General features: G+C 33.7%; 1 protein-coding gene across 1 annotated transcript in view; it reads right to left on the bottom strand.

Annotated features, from left to right (window-relative positions):
* Window positions 1–14,826, bottom strand: part of ROBO1 (roundabout guidance receptor 1) — a 967,818-nt gene extending 952,992 nt beyond the window's left edge. Inside the window, exon 1 of the mRNA XM_044919565.1 lies at window positions 14,693–14,826. Within this exon, the coding sequence (XP_044775500.1) occupies window positions 14,693–14,780 (88 nt within the window). The 5' untranslated portion in view covers window positions 14,781–14,826. The remainder of the gene's footprint in view (window positions 1–14,692) is intronic.
* Between the last annotated feature and the right edge of the window lie 4,883 nt (window positions 14,827–19,709).

Consider the following 19,709-nt stretch of genomic DNA (forward strand, 5'->3'; position numbering starts at 1 on the left):
TTTCTTTCTTTCTTTCTTTCTTTCTTTCTTTCTTTCTTTCTTTCTTTTTTGTGGAAGGGTGGTTATGTTGAATCAGATCTCATAAATTTTGTTATTACATGACTTGACTTCTAATATAATGAGGTACATTCACATAAAATAATGACATATTTCTGACAGTGCCAGACATTTCTTTTTTTATTTTTTAAAGATTTTATTTATTTATTTGACAGAGAGACACAGTGAGAGAGGGAACACAAGCAGGGGGAGTGGGAGAGGGAGAAGCAGGCTTCCCTCTGAGCAAGAAGCCCGATGCGGGGCTCGATCCCAGGACCCTGGGATCATGACCTGAGCTGAAGGCAGATGCTTAACGACTGAGCCACCCAGGCGCCCCAAGTGCCAGACATTTCTAAGTCAATGTTTAATGATTTTAATAGAGTATTTTCTATATTTTATCTGAATTAATCACATTGATTCTACTGATTCTAATTTTCCAGTTGATTCATGCATTTAGATACATTTTGTTTGTCCATGTTACTGTTTTCATGCTTTTTTCACTAAACCTTTTCTTCAGCCTTTATTGAAATTTGACAACTCTAGTAATTTTAACTAATTATTCTAATTCTTAATCATTTCTTTACCTTAAATTTCAGTTTTCTTCCTTTTCTTAGTGGTCATTCAATTAAACCATACTATGAATTTATTATCTAATTCTTATTATTAATAGTGTCATAAAAACTCAATTAAGTCAGAGGCAATTCTACTTATCAAATAATTATTGTAGTCACCTTTACTTTTGCCTTTATTATCTACTTTAATCAATCAGACTGACTGAGATCCTCTAATACCATGTTTTGTTCCTTTCTATTAATATTTTAGTTGAGATTGATGGATCTGTGACATTTACATCACGTCAGCCCACCCTGGTCTACCACATAATAAATTTAACTGAAAATAATGCCACTCTTGAAAAACTACAGTTTATTTTCCATCTGTTGAAATAAAAGACTATTATGATACACCACAACAGTGAATCAAATTTGAATGAATCCTTAAAAGTTATAATAGATCCAACACAAATATAAGCAGGTACACACAGATAAACACACAAGGTAAAACTGAAAACTTACTTCCTACCTGACAGCAAATGACTAAATTCTTCTTGGCCAATTCTAGTCAATATTTCAATGTCTCGTTGTATGCTTCTATAGTTTCTTTAGACTAGTGATTTTCAAACATATTCTGTGATCAGTATATAATTTCTGTCTTTGTTTTTTTAACAACGAAATACAAAGAAGTAAATAGTATATGCCTATAGCTTCATTGTTGCAAAGTATTTCACTAAAACAAAGAGACAAAACAAAAATATGAAAGCCCTTCTATCACCAAGATGCCTCAGAAAATAAATGTTAACTTGTGGGCATCCTTCTGTTTGCTTTCACAAACTGAAATTCTGGGTGACATATTTGAGAGCTTTAAAATATTTATTATGCTAAACAATCTAGTAATAATTATAATGAAATCAACCACGGTAGTCTCAAAATATGTCACAGTGTCTATTAAAAGCATTCACAATGATCATGTTTCCCTTGTTTGCCCTGAAGCATCATGTCACTAAATAGAACTGCCTAACAATTGTGACTTAACATTCTTATATATTTAAAAGGTAAATTGTAATATATTCTGCTAAATTTGCATTCTTTTCTTTCATTGAGGTTGAAGTGAAATTGTGTCACATTTGTTTTTCATAGCAAATTAGAACTTCTCTACATTGCTTAATATTTTCTGTTGATTAAATACTGTGACTTTACACATTGAATAGTCTGTTGGGACTTGTGAAGGGGGGGTGGTTCAAGGCACTGCGTAAAATCTGCTATTCTGAAGAAAAGTAACTAATTATTCTCACGTCCATAAACTCCACAATAAAATTCACCTCTTTTAGGTCATGGTGTTTTCTAACTCCTCCATTAATCTGGAGCAATGCTCCGTTCCAAATATTCTTAGTTTCAGTCACTGACATCATCATCAGGGCTCAAAACTGCCTGATAATCTTTCACTCATCTACATACTTCCTGTTCCCTTCATATTTCCAAAAACTTACTAGCAATACCTATTTTCTGAGCATGAAGCTCAACATGGGGCTTGATTCCAGGATCCTGAGATCATGACATCATGACCTGAGCCAAAGTCCCATGTTTAACTGACTGAACCACCCAGGCAACCCTATTTTTCAATACCTATTTTTCAAATAATAGTAGCTACTGTTACTGAGTGCCTTCCATAAGTGAGGCATTGTACTAGATACTTTACATAGTCTTTAATGTAATGTTCACAACCACAAGTTATCATCTTCTTTAAACAAACAAACAAAGCAAACAAACCAAAAAACCTATTTGCAAGTTTCCCAAGTCCACACATTTCATACAGAATCTAAGTAATTCTCACACTAAAGCCAGTGCTTTGATTTATACCTTCCAGCCTGTTTACTATAAATAAAGCAATCTGGTAAAATGGCTGATTCCTACACACACTTAATAAAAGCTTCATTCATAGAAACAAAATATCAGAAAAAGACAGCTCATCTTTAAAGAGATAGCATGACACAAACAGAGAGAGAGAGAACTAAAGAGAAAGATTAACTCTAAATCTTATGGTTAAAACTTGAATAAACCACCTTCATTGTGATCCTTAAAAATCAATTTTCAGTCCTCCCCAGAGTGGTGGAGTTGCTTCTGTGTATACCTAGAGCACATTAGACACTTGACCCACATGAACTTCTTCCACCCAAATAACACTCCTGAATTGATCCTCTTATCCCTGCTATACTAACTGGTTTCTTAAACAACTGGTGTTTCTTTTCATAGAAATTGTCTCCGGTCTTCCTTTTCAATTTTAATTTTATTTGTCCTATTTTCAGCTATATTTAATATTTTTAGATGCCAAAAATTGGTTTTGTGATTAGACAATTTTTTCCATATCATGCTAAGTAAACAATAAGTTTTATTGTTAATATTGACAAAAATGATATTATTATTACCCTTTTCACATTTGATTCTGATTTCATATATCAGTGCCACAGAATATATTCTTTCCAATATCATTTCTTTACACTGAAGACTTACAAGGGGACTATTATTCTACCTATTTAAAGTATCTTATGTAAATGAGGACGATGTCACATATTTAAAAGTTCTTAGGAGAAAATTGTGGTGACCTTGGGTTTGGTAATGGGTTTTTAGATACACCATCAAAAATATGATCCATCATTTTAGTGAAAGATTCTGTTCACCATACAGTGTTACATCTAATACACTAAGTAATCACACAAGTCTAAAAGATGTTTCTGAATGCTAGCTTTTCATATAAATAAGTACATTGATATTTCAGTGAGAATATGTGAGAATATTTCAGTGAGAATATACAACAGTGTTGCATTTAGTATACTTTAAAAAGTTATAGGTACAGGGACACCTGGGTGGCTCAGTTGGTTAAGTGTCTGCCTTCGGCTCAGGTCATGATCCCAGGATCCTGGGATCGAGTCCCACATGGGGCTCCCTGCTCAGCAGAGAGGCTGCTTCTCCCTCTGCCTGCCGCTCTCCCTGCTTGTATTCTCAAGCTCTCTTGCTCTCTCTCTGGCAAATAAATAAATTTTTTTTAAAGTTATAGGTACAAAAGGTATTTCTAAGAATGGTAATTTTATATGTGAATAATTAAAGTGTTATTCCAGGAATGACTGTATTCACCTTGTGCTTAAAACATTCTGCAAAGGCACACAAATAAAAGACGTTTCTAGGAATGGAGGCTGTATATATGAGCCCAACTTGTTATTGCAATGGATAACTGTGTTCAACACAATGTGGCGTATTCAATACACCTGGAAAAAGCATGTGTATAAAAGATGTTTCTAAGAACGTTAAATGTGTATGTGAATTACTGCAGTGTTATTTTATGGAAGGAATCTATTCATCAGTGTGTGATATATGGAATACATAATGCAGGGTCACATGTATAAAAGATGTTTCTAAGGATAATAAAGTTGCGTTGCACCGGGGGGGGGGGGGGCAACATGATCCATGAACAAAAAAGATTTGATAAGTCAGATTTTATTAAAAACTTCTGCTCTGCAAAAGACACTTTAAGAAAATGAACAGATAAGCCACAGACCAGGAGAAAATATTTTTCAAATATTTTAAAGATGAGAAAGGATTTATAGTCAACATATACAGAGAAGTCTTAAAACTCAACAAAAATGAAACAAATAACCCAATTAAAAACTAAGTGAAAAATCTGAACAGACACCTTGCCCGAGAAGAAATACAAATATCAAATAAGCATATGAAAATGTGCTCAATATCATATGTTTCTAGGGAATTGCAAATTAAAACAACACTGAGGCATCATTACACATCTATTAGATGGCTAAAATGCAAAATACTGATAGCACCAAAAGTAGCAAGAATGGGGAGCAACAGGAACTCTCATTCTTTGCTGGTAGGAAAGCAAAGTGGTCCATAAAAAGTTTGGCAGTTTTTTAAAAGGCTAAAACTTAGTTTTACCATAAAAGTTCTTGGCTGGAAAAATCTAACGAAACTATAGTTTTGAGAGAATGATGCCAAAAATAAGATTCAATGAAATAAGTTTCACTTCACTGACAAATTGATTCAGTGAATATAATAATACATTAGTTACAGGTTGGTTAAGGAGTACTATTACCTTCTAATCAGGACTAACCAATTTTTATAATATCCAACATTTAACTGTAAATACTTAGCAACTACTCCTTTCTGTACATAATTAACTTTTAGTATGCTTTTGAAAGTAAAGTATTACAAAGTCAGTTCTTGTTATTACATTGACATTATCTAGAGTCTAGCAAACACTTACGGAAAAAGAGCACAGTATCTACTGAAGCTACTTTTGTCTACCTAGGAACTTCTGTGGAAAAAAAAAAAAACTATACAAAAGCTAAATTACCAAAAAAAATGCATTATTAATTTCAGCACGGTGCATACTGGTTAGGAATTTCAGTTATCTTAATGGTAGTAAGATCCCAAGTATGTAAGGGGAGTTTCCTGGTAAAAGATTTCTAAACCTGAGAAAGACACCTCTCCCAGGAAGAAAAAAAAAAAAAAGCAAAACTGAGGCTTTAAATGGATATATTTTAATTGTGTTTGTATTCTTACTGTATTTCTTTACATTCACCAAGTGTGTGGCTTTAAAGTCATGATCTATTAAGAAGAGTTGGTTGCCAGTGAATATTTGTGCCTTTACCTAAAGTAGCTTTGAGGAACATGAGGAATGTGTTAGGCTCAATTTCCCTCCATATATCATATTTCATTGATTCAAAGATACATTCCCCCCATATTCTGACTCTGAATGCTTACAGTTGATGGCACCTTACAAAAGTTATGACCAGACAGCAGTTTTGATGTGACTGTCATTACTTGTGATGTGATTACTTGGTCATAACTGTTCATACGGCTGGCATTTTGGTTGAGTTATGTGCATTATGGGGGATACACAAGTTGAGTTTAATTATCATTTAAAATGTCTTCTACAAGTCCAACTATAATTGAGCATTGTCAGGAAATATAATTGTTATTTGAACCTTAGAAACAAAATTTCAGAAATAGATTTGAGATTACTGGAGGGAATATTTATTGTTGAAGGAATGGTCTCAGATCTATATTTTTTGTGAAGCAAAATTAAGCTACTGAAGAAAAGAAGATAGAACATGTCTAGATAGAATATGTCTACTTTCTGAGAAATTTCAAAAAGATTGCTTTTTGCCCACCAAATTAGAAGCAAAAGAAACTGGCTGTTCCTCTAGGAGAGATGAAAAAACTTCAAAGCATTAAGAGGCTGGTCTGATTAATGCATCACACAAAACTATCCCTAAGACATTGCTCAAGGCTTAAGCGCTAGTTATATTTTTTCTTAGCCATACATAATGGCACATCTTATAATCATTGTCACCTTACAGTTGGTGACATTCAGTTTCTTTAAAGAACGTGAAATCAGCTATAAAACACTTCTCGTTCTGCAACTATTTAAAAACCGCAATTTTCTCATCGTATTAGAAAATAAAAATCCAAGAAAAGAAAAAAATTTATGCGCAATTGTAAAGAATTTATTAGAGTCACACGTGACAAGGAAAATCTACAATCCAGTAAGCAATGACACATCATGAACGAGACTGGCAGCACAGGATTCTGGGCACTCACCCTCAGCTTACAGTAAGAGTTATGCCATGCTCATGCCTCTAATTCAATTCCACGACATGCTATGGGACTCCACAGAGTAAACATTCAAATTAAAGTGAAAGACCATGTTGATAGAAAAATGAGAAATTATATATTTCTATAGAATTATTTTCATATACAAGGACTTTAGTCATTTATATAGCTACATTGCCCTAGTACTATCTAATAAGTTAGATACTGAACTATTGATATTGATGGGAAAATAGGATAATTCTTATCTTTTATGAGGATTCAAAATTAACCTCTATGTCAGCCTGTATGTATCCACCAGACCTATATGAGTAATTTAGAATAAACATAAATACTCTTGTATACACACACCTATATTTAAAAACATAATTAAATTTATGTATTTACATACAAGTTTTATATACATGTATATGGATGCACACATAAATATGCATATTGTGAAACAAATTTATGTATATGTACATAATGTCATATCTCCTTTCAAAATTTGCACAGTGGATTCTCTTCTGGGGAGAAGGTCAATTTTTATATTTTGAAGGCTCTCACATGCATTCAACCTTTCATGTTGAAGTATTTATATATTCTTTGTATTTTAATAGTCCAAAATACCCATTTTACTTATCAATTATTTAAACAAAAGAAATAATTTTCAAAGCCCTTCTCCCGTGTGAAAACATGGCAGAGGCTGGGTCTGTTTATATAACGAAGGACACAGGCGTGTGGACAGAAGAGATCTGCAAGTACAGAGAAAGAATAAATGAATGCTCACTAGGAAATCTAGGGTAAAGAGTTGAATGAAGTAATGACAGCCTCTCGGGCAAACAGAATTTTTTACAAGAGGCTTTCCCCACCCTCAGGCACAATTACAACAGCTGTACCATATGGCCTCTATCAGTCATAATCTAGAGGAGTGCCTCTTTCTATTAACCAAGCAATAGAGGAGCAAAAATTACTTATACCAGTCCATATGAGGCACTCGGTTTGCTGCACGGCATTCTGATGGCTTAATTAGGTGGCTAGTGTGGCACATGAGGTTTTGCAAGCCAGGTTCATCACAAAGACATCATCAAAGCAGAGGAGTCATGGGCTTTACCGCTAGATTACAAATACGAGTTTCTTCATTGGGCGTCTTGTCACTGACTGTTAGTTTGCTTCCATCTACTTAAACAATTAGATAAAGCCTCACCCTCGTAGACCAAGGCTAACAAAGAGCCATGGAATTGGAGACAGCTGGCAATTTTCCACTTATTAAGATCTCATCTTCAACTGAGTGATGGTCTCTAGAAAGTAAGGAATGTGTTTTATTTTTTTGAGTGTGTGTTCTCTTTCAAGACCTGACACAACTAGCCATGGAGTTTCCAATCCTATTTAAGACCCACAAACACAAAAACTTACAAACAAAACAAAACAAAAACAAGGTCACATCACAATGTCAACTGATTTAATGATCGAAGAATTTCAAAAATGTGTTTTTATCAGTAAAAGAATATGAAGGAAGATCCTGAAAAACACAAATATACTGAGAGAATAAATCATATATACCAGATATTTTAATAGCCATTTACTCCATAGTTTGGTTATATTATTCATTTTATGATTGTTAACTTTAACTTGGTTAATTGTCCAGAAAAATTCTAGTAGTTTTAATATATATGCAAGAGACAACAAATAATATATACATTCATTCATATATGTATATATGTGTATATATTCATAAATATATGTGTATGTATATACATTCATAGACATGTGTATATACATACACACATATATATGATGAATGACTCTAAATAGCATTATAGATAATCATTTTGAGCTTAAGTCCAACAAAAATTATAAAGCAATTAGCAGTTCGAAGACCTAATGCAAGTATACTATTATGCTCATATATTTTTACTTCATCTTTTAAAAGTTATATATTGTAAATCATCTAACAATAAATATGCATTAAATCAAACCATAGTGTAGCACTCTATGTCCACCAATTTCATTAATGATGCCACCATTTGCCCATCCTCCAACAATGAATCTTAGGGTCATCCTTTACTCATCTTCTTCCTTTCTTTCACTTCCCATGATCCTTCAGCTTTTCTGACTCCATATCCATATGTTTTGCAAATCTCTTTTCCTTCTCTGTTGCCTGATCTATACTGAGGATTCTGATATTTTTTTCTGTAATCTCTTCCTCTCATTACCTTATTCATTTATCAATAAACATTCAGTGAATAATTTCTATGTACTACTTATTCTTTTAGGTATTGATAATACTTTTGAAAAAACTTCCAGGAGTGTTTTCCTGTATTCTATCATTATGATCATTTATTCTAACTAGAAAATTAGATAATAATTGATTTTCATTATGTTTGTCAACTCCAGAAAGACAATTTCTTTTTACATTTACAGCTTCTTAGCATCGTATAAAAGGCTCCTCAAGATTTGAATTTCAAATCTCTCTGGACTCATCTCCAAACATCCCGTAATAATACAATAAAATAATGCAATAAAATGCATCCCGTAATAAAATAATGGGATTTTCTTTCCCACTCACCCCTCTCCAACCAGTTAGAACTTATAAAACTAAAGTGCATAGCTCACAGTAGGTGCTTAATAAGTGCTTACTTTCCAACAGATTCTTATTTTGTTTGCCTGCTCTGTGAAATGTTCTGTGAGGTCCTCAAGTTGTCGCTCTAGGTTCTAAAGGGCATTTGGCAAAGACCTTATCACAGGATCTCATCCTTGATTATGCATCTGTTTTCCCTCAATGGCTTCTGTAGTTAGTTACTGTCCTGCTACAACCATATACTGCAGATTAGGCTGGTAACACACAGTATAGATCATAATAATGTTATTATCAAAGTTATTAAGAACAACTTCCATATATAGAATCCATTCAGGATCCCGAATTCTTTGAATATTTTATCTTTAGTTCAGACCCAACACAAACTAATTCTAACTTTCTTTCTGAAGTGTAAACTGACATAAGGAGAGACTAACTTACTGACCAAGGTAACAGAACTAATATATAGTGGAGATATTATTCAAACACAGACTTATCTGAACCAAAAGTCTTCTTTTCTCCGCTATGACATTTTGATGTTTTTAATGTTTCCTGAGTAGTCTTCCCTCCCCCTTACTGACATCCCCCCTCCCCCCCTTTCTTTCTTGGTATGGCTAGGTTCTTTATTATTTTGGTTAAAATTAAATTATGAAAAGTAACATTCAGAGAATATGTGGTTTCTCTTATATTCTGGCTTTGTAGCCTCCTATAAAACTTAGAGAAATCTGTGATACAAAGTTTTATTGTATTTCATTTGTAGTAAATATTTTTTGTAGCCATCACATTGAGGTATAAGTCATAAATTCATACTTTGTCTTTTCATGGTTCTTAACCGAACTGACTTGCCCACTAGCCACAGTGGCATAGTGTGGGCCAACAATACAGTTAGGGGCCCATGAAAATATTTTTATTTTAAAATCAGAAAAAGTGAAAGATTATACTCATGTTAATGTCAACACAAACATTAAAATATGTTTAATATTCTTTATGGTGGAATAAACCCATGAAGGTAGAAGTAGCTAGGGCTCCCATTAGTTATAATGAAAAACACTGGGCTCTTAATCTCTTTTTACAGAAAATTTGCATAATTGATATATTATTCTAATTTGGTCATAAATTCCCAGACACCTAATGTCTGAATAAACATTTCATTAAGGCGTGGTCAAAATTTAGGAGAAATTGTACTAATTAGGCAAAACTAAATATTTTATAAAGCAATTTTAAAATATATACGTTAATTTTCACTGACATATTAGTTTAGTGCCTTTCCTCCAGTGCGATCAACAATATTTCTGAATCTCTAAGTATTACTATGAGATCAAAATAGCAAAAAAATAGGTAAAAACAAAGCAAAATAAACCAGCAATAGCCTCAAATCTGCTCCCCCAAATCCTTGAAATATCTTAAAGAATTATCTTCAAGTCCTTTTATCCCCCTCTCATGTGACTCCTTCCTCAGAGAGTAAACATTTCTTAATGTACTCAACTATTTATCAACTTAAATTTTGTCCAAAGCAGTGTTTCTCAAATTTTCTGTGTATTAGAGTAATTTGGGGTGCTTATAAAACTTCAGGTTTTGGGGCTTCAAATCCAGGCTCTCTCTGTTTTAGCGATTCTGCCATGGGCCCTAGAAAACTTTATTTTTAATGAACATCTAAAGCGTTTCTGAAAAATATAATCTATGGGAAATACATTAAGAGGCAATTCTAGAGTCATACAGATTTGTCAACTAGCACATAAAATCATAATCACTTTTGTTTATTTACTTATTTTTATTTATTTTTTTACTTTTGTTTATAGTAACACCTCTATCAGTGCATAATTGAAAGAGCTAAGTAACCTGTTAAAGTACTTTTAAGTTTAAATGTTATATTCTAATAGAAGAGACAATTAACTTTTTAAGTTTGTAAAATTAATTAATTTCTGAATAGTCAATGCAGTTTAAAAAAATCAAACTGCCCATGAATAAGTGATCTCTGTAACTGCAAATATTACGCCTTTTTCTTATCACTGCCTGTGACTACTGTGCTACAGAAACTAATCACAACCATTGGAAAAATAATTCCTGTAGATAAAAACCTTTGTAGGATGTATATATGCAACATTATTAGTTAAATAACGTACTCCAAAAGAAATGTTTGAAGAGTCTATCACATTTCAGTTTCAGAAATAGACTTTCTATTTTATCGTTTTTACATTACAAAGGAGATTTTTAAAATCTGAAACAATCCCTCAATCTATTCAACAATCTGTTAGGCATGTGAAAAAAATAAAACGCACAAAAATAGGTATATTTGGGAATTGTATGTATATGTGTCCTATCGTTTCTAGATTTTTACATGAAGAATTCTTTGTTTAAAATTCAAAATTTATCTATAGATGATTCAAACCCAGATAACACTTAGCTCATTGCAATTACTGTCCTCTGGGTAAAACAGCAAGGTACTGAAGTGTTGGCGAATGGATAGGTGGGGAGGGTAAGCAGTAAATCATTTCAGACAATTTCACACTCAAGCCTTGTTGACATGAGGCAGGGCAAAGGAAATCACCCTGTCAGCACCTGCATCTCTAATGAAGGAAAACGCTGCTGCATATGTAGAGAAGAGAGAGGGAAAAATAAATCACCTTTAACTTTAAAGTGGGCTGTTGGATTTATTCAAATACAAATGCAACCTTGTGGGCTTCCCCCCCCCCCATGTATTTCCATTTAAAATTTTACAATATACACCTAGAATTCAGCATTGTTGTGTTGTTTTTTTTTTTTACCATAGATGCTCTTCAAATTTTCATATCAACCCACTGTATATGAAATGTATACTTTTAAAACATATCATTTAACATTTGTCTTTCATTGTCTTCCTGACATCTGTTGCAATCAGAGGTGGATGTTTAAAATATAAAGATGGGTATCTGTCAGAGTCCTTTGCAGGAGAGATTAAATAAGGATGTGGCATAGCCCAGATACAGAGTGCCTCGGGAGATAACCACGGTTGGCTTAAGAGTGCTTTGTATGTAAATAAAAGATGAGGTAAAGTGACAAGACAAACATCTAGCAGTGGTTTTCATTCAGCGGCAGGTTTTCAACAGGCTACGACTCTGAATTGTTACAGCAGCCTAACCATTCCCAGAATCCACCTTTTAATTATTCCTTTCTCTTAAAACTGATTTATAGTTTTAAACAAAAGTATTTTTTGATTTAATGTGTAATTTCTAGGCCACCTGCCCTGACACACCAACCACTTCCCATACAATATTGTAAATATACGAAAATGTAAATATGATAAAAGATAAGCTGTTTTAACAATGCATTATATAGGGAGACAGAAGAGAAAATAAAAAAAAAAATGCGAGCTGGGTTATCCATCAAGCCAAGCGTTATATTCAAATATTTTAATATTTAATGACACCAAGTAACCAAGTCACAGGTTTATTGAAAACCGCTTGATTATTGTGTTAATAAAATAATCTGCATTGTGATGGTTATTTGCATTGTTTTTTTTTTTATTTTGTGCCCTGAGGCATCTTGTGCCTGTCTACACTTCTGCTAAGATAAGTCATTAAGTTCTAGAGACCATATACTTCTTAGTTTTTCAGAAACTTGTGACTTTTTTTTCATTTATCTGCCTTTTGCAATAAATTTCTGATGAAGGAGAATATTCTTCTCTCAAGGTGAAGAGTGGAAGTAAATCAGGTGAATGAGAAACGGTTTTTTAAAAAGATGTTGATATTGATCTTCCCATCATTGCTCCCTCTAAACTCCACTAAACTCACTCCAGGTCCGGATCTCTACTGAACTTGAGAAAGCTAGAACCACAACAACAAAAGACATCAGGGCCTCAGTTCATTCTAGGATTAACATGAAGGAGAGAATCTGAGGCGGATGACTCCTCTCCGTAGTTTTGTCATCTCCTTAGCCTGAAACCAATGCTCCTTGGGGGCAGCGGGTAGGAAAATGACTTCCGGTCCGCAGGTGTTCCTTTTGAAAAGCTAACAGTATATTTCTTTTGGCAGGTAAATTACTTTGAAATAATTCTTGAACTCTGTTGTCCTGAACAAGACAGACATTTAACTTTATGCACCCCCTTTTCAGTCAGTACTCATATTTCTTTTTAAGATGTTGCCTCATAGTGGGCCCTGAGTTACTAATCTGTAGGACATCTTGTTAACTAAATGAAAACTGATTGATGACCTCTGAAGCCAATCTACATGTTGTATGAAGCAATAAATTCATTTATTTTAAGCTCTCTTTAGTTATAAAAATGTTTGCATATAGGATAGTAATTGCAGAGTTTTGACAAATTTAGACCTAAATGTTCAAGTTGATTGGTCTTCTTTGAAATGATACAGTATCTTCTTGAATGAAAAGGTAACTTTATATTTCATACATAAACCTTACTCCTTCCCACCATACACAATAATGCATGCATTCCTTCTTCCAGATATCTAGGTAAAGATGATGCAAACGACACGTGATCATTTTGAGATTTGATTACCTGCTTGATAACTAGATCATGGATTGAATTTGTTGACCTATAATAGTCACTGGCTGGCCAGACAGTTTAAGGATAACTATATCTAAGCTATAATCTATATCTGTATGTATCTACAGTCATGGTTTTCAAAACATTTTCATACAAATACCCTCTTTACCCTGCCTGACAATTTGAAAAATGATGAATTATTTTGTACTTAATTTGCATTTTTCACGTACTTTAAAAATGCACATTTTTCATATTGCCAATCTTTGATATTTGGTTCATTCACTAATTTTAAGCAATACTCAACAGAATTGTGGAAAGAGAAGGGAATGTAGAAACAGGTTAAAAATAAAAACTTTTAGTAATTTCAGTAGTGTATTAAGTACAAAGTAGCTAAATGTACTTTGCTACAACAGACTAAATTTTCTGTATACTTTCACCCTATGGAAATGTTTTTAACAGATATAATTCCATTTGTTTATTCACAACTCCCTTATCTGCCAGGTACCCGTTTTAACCTAGCAAGGGAGAAAAAGTCAAGCCCCTAGATTATTTGAAAATTCTGATTTGTGTGTGGATACAAATGATAAATTACACATTGGTGCCAAATATTAAAATAAATACAACAGTAAAATAAATAAAACCCAAACTTCAAGGTTTAATTTAATGCAACACCATCTGCCATTCTTTTATGAATAACTTGCCTAAATTATGATGATAAATTAAACCTATCCAAATTAACTACAATTCATTCCCATAGCTTTATCTAAGAGGAAAGTTGACATTATATTTTCATTAGTGTATCAATACATTTTTCAATTTTCCTGTACCATAGCATTGGGTTTAGTTAATTTCCTATAAAAGAGTTTGAGTAAAGCTTTTTACAGCAATGTTATTCTAGCGCCATTAATAAAATTACGACTTCAAGGACACCAGTTCTAACTTCACTGGAAACAACAGTAACTATGGTAGCATGTTGCATTTTTACTCTGACACTGTTCAGCCTGTTAATTAACAGGACACTCCTCTAAAGGAATTTCAGGTTTAAATACTTCACTTTTCTTGATGGCCCTTTTCTATGGTACTAACATGCATTTGTAACTGCTTTTTCTTTTTGTGCTACACATTTCTTCTCAACTATAATTATTCTTCTTCCACCACTCTAATTCACCAAGTTAATCTAGTAACTCTTCACATGTTTCAGTAACAGTGAATATTTTTGTCAATTTTCTCACTTTCTCTAGGGAATTAATAAAGTGCTCTGTATTCAAGAATATTTGATCCCTGAAACATATCAGCACACATACTTAAGAAACCATTCACACAGACTTACACATTTGAAAGCAAATGAACAAGTTTGATTTACAAGACACACAATGAAAAATGAATTTAAAGCGAAGAAAGTATACTGGCCATGATTTGATAAAACAGATGCTTGGCACTTACCTGCAATAACCTGGGCCTGGAACAGGTGATCTTTGGACAAGCTGAGGAGTGATATTATGACCAAAAAAGGAACATGTTTCCATTTCATCTTTGTCCCTTCCTTGCATTACACCCAGCCAGTGACAGATAGGTTTTATCTGGAAGAAAAAAACAAATAGCAAATTATTTTTTAATGGTTAGCTATGTTGAGAAAAAGGTAGTACTAAAAATATTTTGTGAAAAATTATAGTTTAAATGCATTTGAAATATCATTTTTCAAAATGATAAAATATGTAAGTAGTTAAATACAACTTACACTGAATATATTTTAGGATATACATTTTGAACAAATATAGTATTTATTAATTTTTAAAATGCATTTTCAATCAGATATAATTAGCAAATAATTCATTGGTTTTCTCTAGCATTTAGGCAATACCAGATACATGTTTTTGTCTTCTCACCAATTTAGTTGGAACACTCTCATCAGGTCCAGAAAACTCTGGGGTCCAGAAAACTTACTCATTCACTAAGCAAATATTTACAAACAGCTTATAATGAGCAAGTCACGATGCTACTTTGAAGATACAGCAGAAGACAAAACTAAATAGTTTCTCTTTATTCAGGTATACAAACAATTTGAGGCCACTTTAATGACATCAATTTATAAACAAACACATTAAAAAAAAAACTTTTGTAGATGTTCTATTCTGAACAAAGCACTCTGTTATCAGTCATGATGGACCCAAGAAATATAAAATAGTGCCTTGTAGATGATGACTTTAACAGATGGCAGAATAAAACTACAGGAATTCAGGAGGAAGACGGATCAGTTTTGCTTGGGAGAACCGACCAAACTTACACTAAAGACATGGCATTTGTGATATGAGATAGTATTTGATAAATAGAAAATACTTTTTAAAATGAGAGAACAAAATAAGCAAATATTCAAAGGAAATATATATATATATATATGCGTGTGTGTGTGTGTGTGTGTGTGTATGTGGTGTATTCCAGTTCCCTAAATATATCAATAATACATTGATATATTTAGGGAACTGTAAGGGAGTTATTTGGCTGATGGTAGAGTTTGCCAGAATACAGTATGATAGAAAACTGGAAAGATAAAGACAGGCAATGAGGAATCACTGTCGAGTTTAATGATAGATAATAATATGACTCAAATTATTGAGAAGATAACTCTGGTAGGAATGTGAAGGATATAAAGTAATTATGAAGAAAGTTAGCATGGAGGCCATAACCACAGTACAGAAACTTATAATAAATGTTCACAAAGGACCCTGGGAAAGGAAATGAAACCAATGGCTGGTGTTGGGGTCGGGGGGCAGGTGACATTACACAAGAACACTTTGCAGGACTTAACATTACATTCAGGAGCTAGGACATAGAAAGACATGTACTCACTTAGTCAAAACTACATAAATCTAGCACAAAGAAAATGTAATGTGTCCCCAAAGAAAAAGAAAGTTCTAGCACACATCTTGTGACACTCAGAATGACAACTTGAAAAAAGGGTGACCTACTTGAGTCTGTAGGTTTACCCCCACAAAGCCACCATCAATTTGTCTAGGTGAGCTGAGCTGTCCTTACTTTCTTATCACTGTACAGTTAATTGCCAAGTTTTCCTTTAGCAGAGCCTCCTAATCCTCCTGCCAGACACTACAATCACTGAACTTACTTAAGATATTTGAGGATTATTTCTTCTCTTTAAGAATTCTGCAAGCCCCTCCTGTCTGGGCTAGAACCTTGCCTGCAAAGAAATATTCTTGGCTACTGTAGGCTCATGTTTGTTACCCATTTTCCTTGACTGGAGCTAATGCCTTTGTAACTCTCCTTACCCTGGTATCCTACTCATAAATGACATCACATACCCCCATTATGTTCCATGTATTATCTGTTTTAAGTGTCAAACGAGAGTAGAAAGTAGATTAGATTTCAGATAATCACAAACGTAGATGAACAGTTCCACTCTTCAATCCAAACTCTGCGATTGTTAGTTTGTCCAGAGGCTTCTTTCTCAGTTATCCCTTGGTGTTTTGGCTTATAGTCACATTTCTCAGTGATGTAGAGATGATCAGTTCTTCCAGAGAAAATGTATAAATAAACTGCATCCTAGTAATTTCTGCTTGACTGGGTTTTGATGTAACAGATACCCTGTCATCTTGGATTCTGCTTGCCTAGGGATATTCCCATCTTCCTCCTTTCTCTAACATTTGATTATTATGTCCACTAGACATCAAAGTCCCCGTTTTGAGATAAACTCTAGATCCATATTCCTTATAGTTTTATAGAAAGCTATAGTAAACTATTCCCTATAGTAGTTTGGCCTCAGCTTTTGATGTAAATAAAAGCATGTTTGAACCTAGAGGTTGTTTATGATTTGCTTATTATTTGAAAATTTAAAATCATTATATTAGTTAAATGATACTTTAAAGTATATTTATTGAAACTGAGATGTTCATATCTGTGGTTGCTTATATTCTAACCATTTCATTAATAATTACATATACCTTATTTGCTGCCACTAGCCATCGAAAATAAAAGCCCCCATAAAACATGTGCATTCTTCTTTTAAAATCAATGCAACAGGGGCACCTAAGGGGCTCAGTCAGTTAAGCCTCCAACTTGTGATTTCAGCTCAGGTCATGATCTCATGGGTTGTGAGACTGAGCCCAGTGTCCGGCACAGTGCTCAATGTGGAGTCTGCTTGAGATTCTCTCCTTCTGCCCCTTCCCCCACTCATGTGCTCACTCTCTCTCTCTCTCTCTCAAATAAATAAATCTTTAAAAAATAGCCTTTAAAAATAAAATAAAATCAATGCAATAAACATAACAAAATAACCCTGGAGGTATAAATATTTATTATAATTGGTTGAACTTCTGCCAGTTATGTTAATAGGATTGTGCTTTCTCTCTCTCTTTCAAATAAATAAATAAATCTTAAAATATATATATATATTTATAATTTTGTTGGGAATGATAAATCTATGGAAGTAACACAGTGTACTATTCTAGAAGCATAGATGGTAATACTGAATTCTTGGGTATGGATCTCAACTCTACCATTCATGTTGTTTGACTTTAGGCAAAAAAATTTAAGCTTTCTTAATCTCATCTTTCTCAAATATAAAATGTGAATAATAATAATAGTTACATCATCAGGTGAGATAATATGCATGGAGTGTCTAGAATAGTGTGTTTCATCACCTGATATCTATTAATATTAATAACATCATGACTCCGAACTTCAAATAGCATCCAATGAGGTTCCTCCAGGATGAAGATGGAACCAATCTTTGATTTGTATTTACATGTTGCTTCACATTTGAATAGTGTCTGTTTTAGGTTTAACTTATAAGACAGTAGGGGTTTTGATTTAGTTTAATGAACTTTATTAAGTTAAATTTATATATGATAAAATGAACCTATTTACAGCATAGGTTTAAATTTAACAAACATATAGAGCTATGTAATGTCCACCCCCATGATGATATTGATACTTTCACAGGCGCCTTGGTGTTAAAAGGTAAAATGTTATATGCATATGCTGTGCATGAATATGTGTTGCTGGTGTACATTTTCAAATAAAAATAAATGTATTGCCTGCCTGCTTTTAGGAGGAGGATTGCCTTAAAGATAGTTTTAATTTGTTCTACTAATTACTATGAAATTTCTTGGAAAGCACAAAGGTCCTATAAGAAATTAATTTAAGTAAATGCATGGTTCAACAAAGTAAAACATACTTCTTAGGCATACATTTTGGATTACTTAAGAGAACACAAACATTCCCTAAGCGTATCAGTGTATCACAATGAGTATATTTCAGTCTCTTCTGAAACTCCTCAGCATAGGTAGCTCTCTCTCTCTCTCTCTCTCTCTCTCTCTCTCATATTTAGGACAGAAACTATATTTACCAAAGCTTTCCTTGTTACTAACCAAAATTTGTTCTTCTTTAAGTTACACTACTCTCTTTGTTTTCCTTTTCAGTTGAAAACAAAAAGTGCTCTGGGAAATCAAAATAGTTTTTGGAGTCTCATCTTCTCAACCTTTTCATCGTATTCAGCTTCTGCTTAACTGATTGTCACCCAATGAGTCAAAAGTTAGAACAGCTGGAAATGTTCCCCAAAACAACAACACCAGGAACTGTTGATTTTCTTTGTCCTACTCTTAGATAAAAGAAACAACAGTGGCCTGTGGGTAATAGGTGAGCCCCAAACCTGGCTGTCCTTGTGAGATCAAAGACCAGGAAAGGCCAGACTCCTTTTGAATTCTGCATATAATAGAAGAATCAGTCAGCAAACTACACACAGTAAGGAGATACTCTCCCTCTTTACAAATGAGATAAACTGAAGTTTGGTCTACTCAAATGACACTACCCCCCTAGAACACCTAAAGGAAAATCAATCATGAAAATTAAAGGTCTCTACTCAAAAGAGTCTTTGGAAAATTTTGGAACTTTAAAAAAGAATTAAGAATGCAAAATTAGGTTTGGTGAGAGAGCTATAAATAAATAGTTGGGACGCCTGGGTGGCTCAGTCAGTTAAGTGGCTGCCTTCGGCTCAGGTCATGATCTCAGGGTCCTGGGATTGAGTCCTGCATTGGGCTCCTTGCTCAGTGGGGAGCCTGCTTCTCCCTCTGCCTGCAGCTCCCCCTGCTTGTACTCTCGCTCACTTTCTCTCGCCCATGCTCTCTCTCTCTAGCAAATAAATAAATAAAATCTTAAAAAAATAGTTAATAAACATTTTTGCACACTTAATATATGGAGAGCTCTGTGCCAGGCAGTGGAGATTCATAGAGATATGAAACAAATCTACACTCTTAATGTTAGAGCAGTAGATAATTTATTTTATATTAGTGACAAAGACACAAAGGATGAAGTTGGCCATGGAAGAAGCTGAAGGTGGGGAGGGGCCTGGGGTGGCCTAGGCTTTACAGGGTGTGTTGAAATCACACAACTGCAGAAACCAGGAAAGAGAGTGAGGGGAGACAACCTTTGTGCAGATAAGTGTTGCTACAAC

Source organism: Neomonachus schauinslandi, chromosome 1 (assembly GCF_002201575.2).
Source record: "Neomonachus schauinslandi chromosome 1, ASM220157v2, whole genome shotgun sequence".
NCBI lineage: Eukaryota > Metazoa > Chordata > Mammalia > Carnivora > Phocidae > Neomonachus > Neomonachus schauinslandi.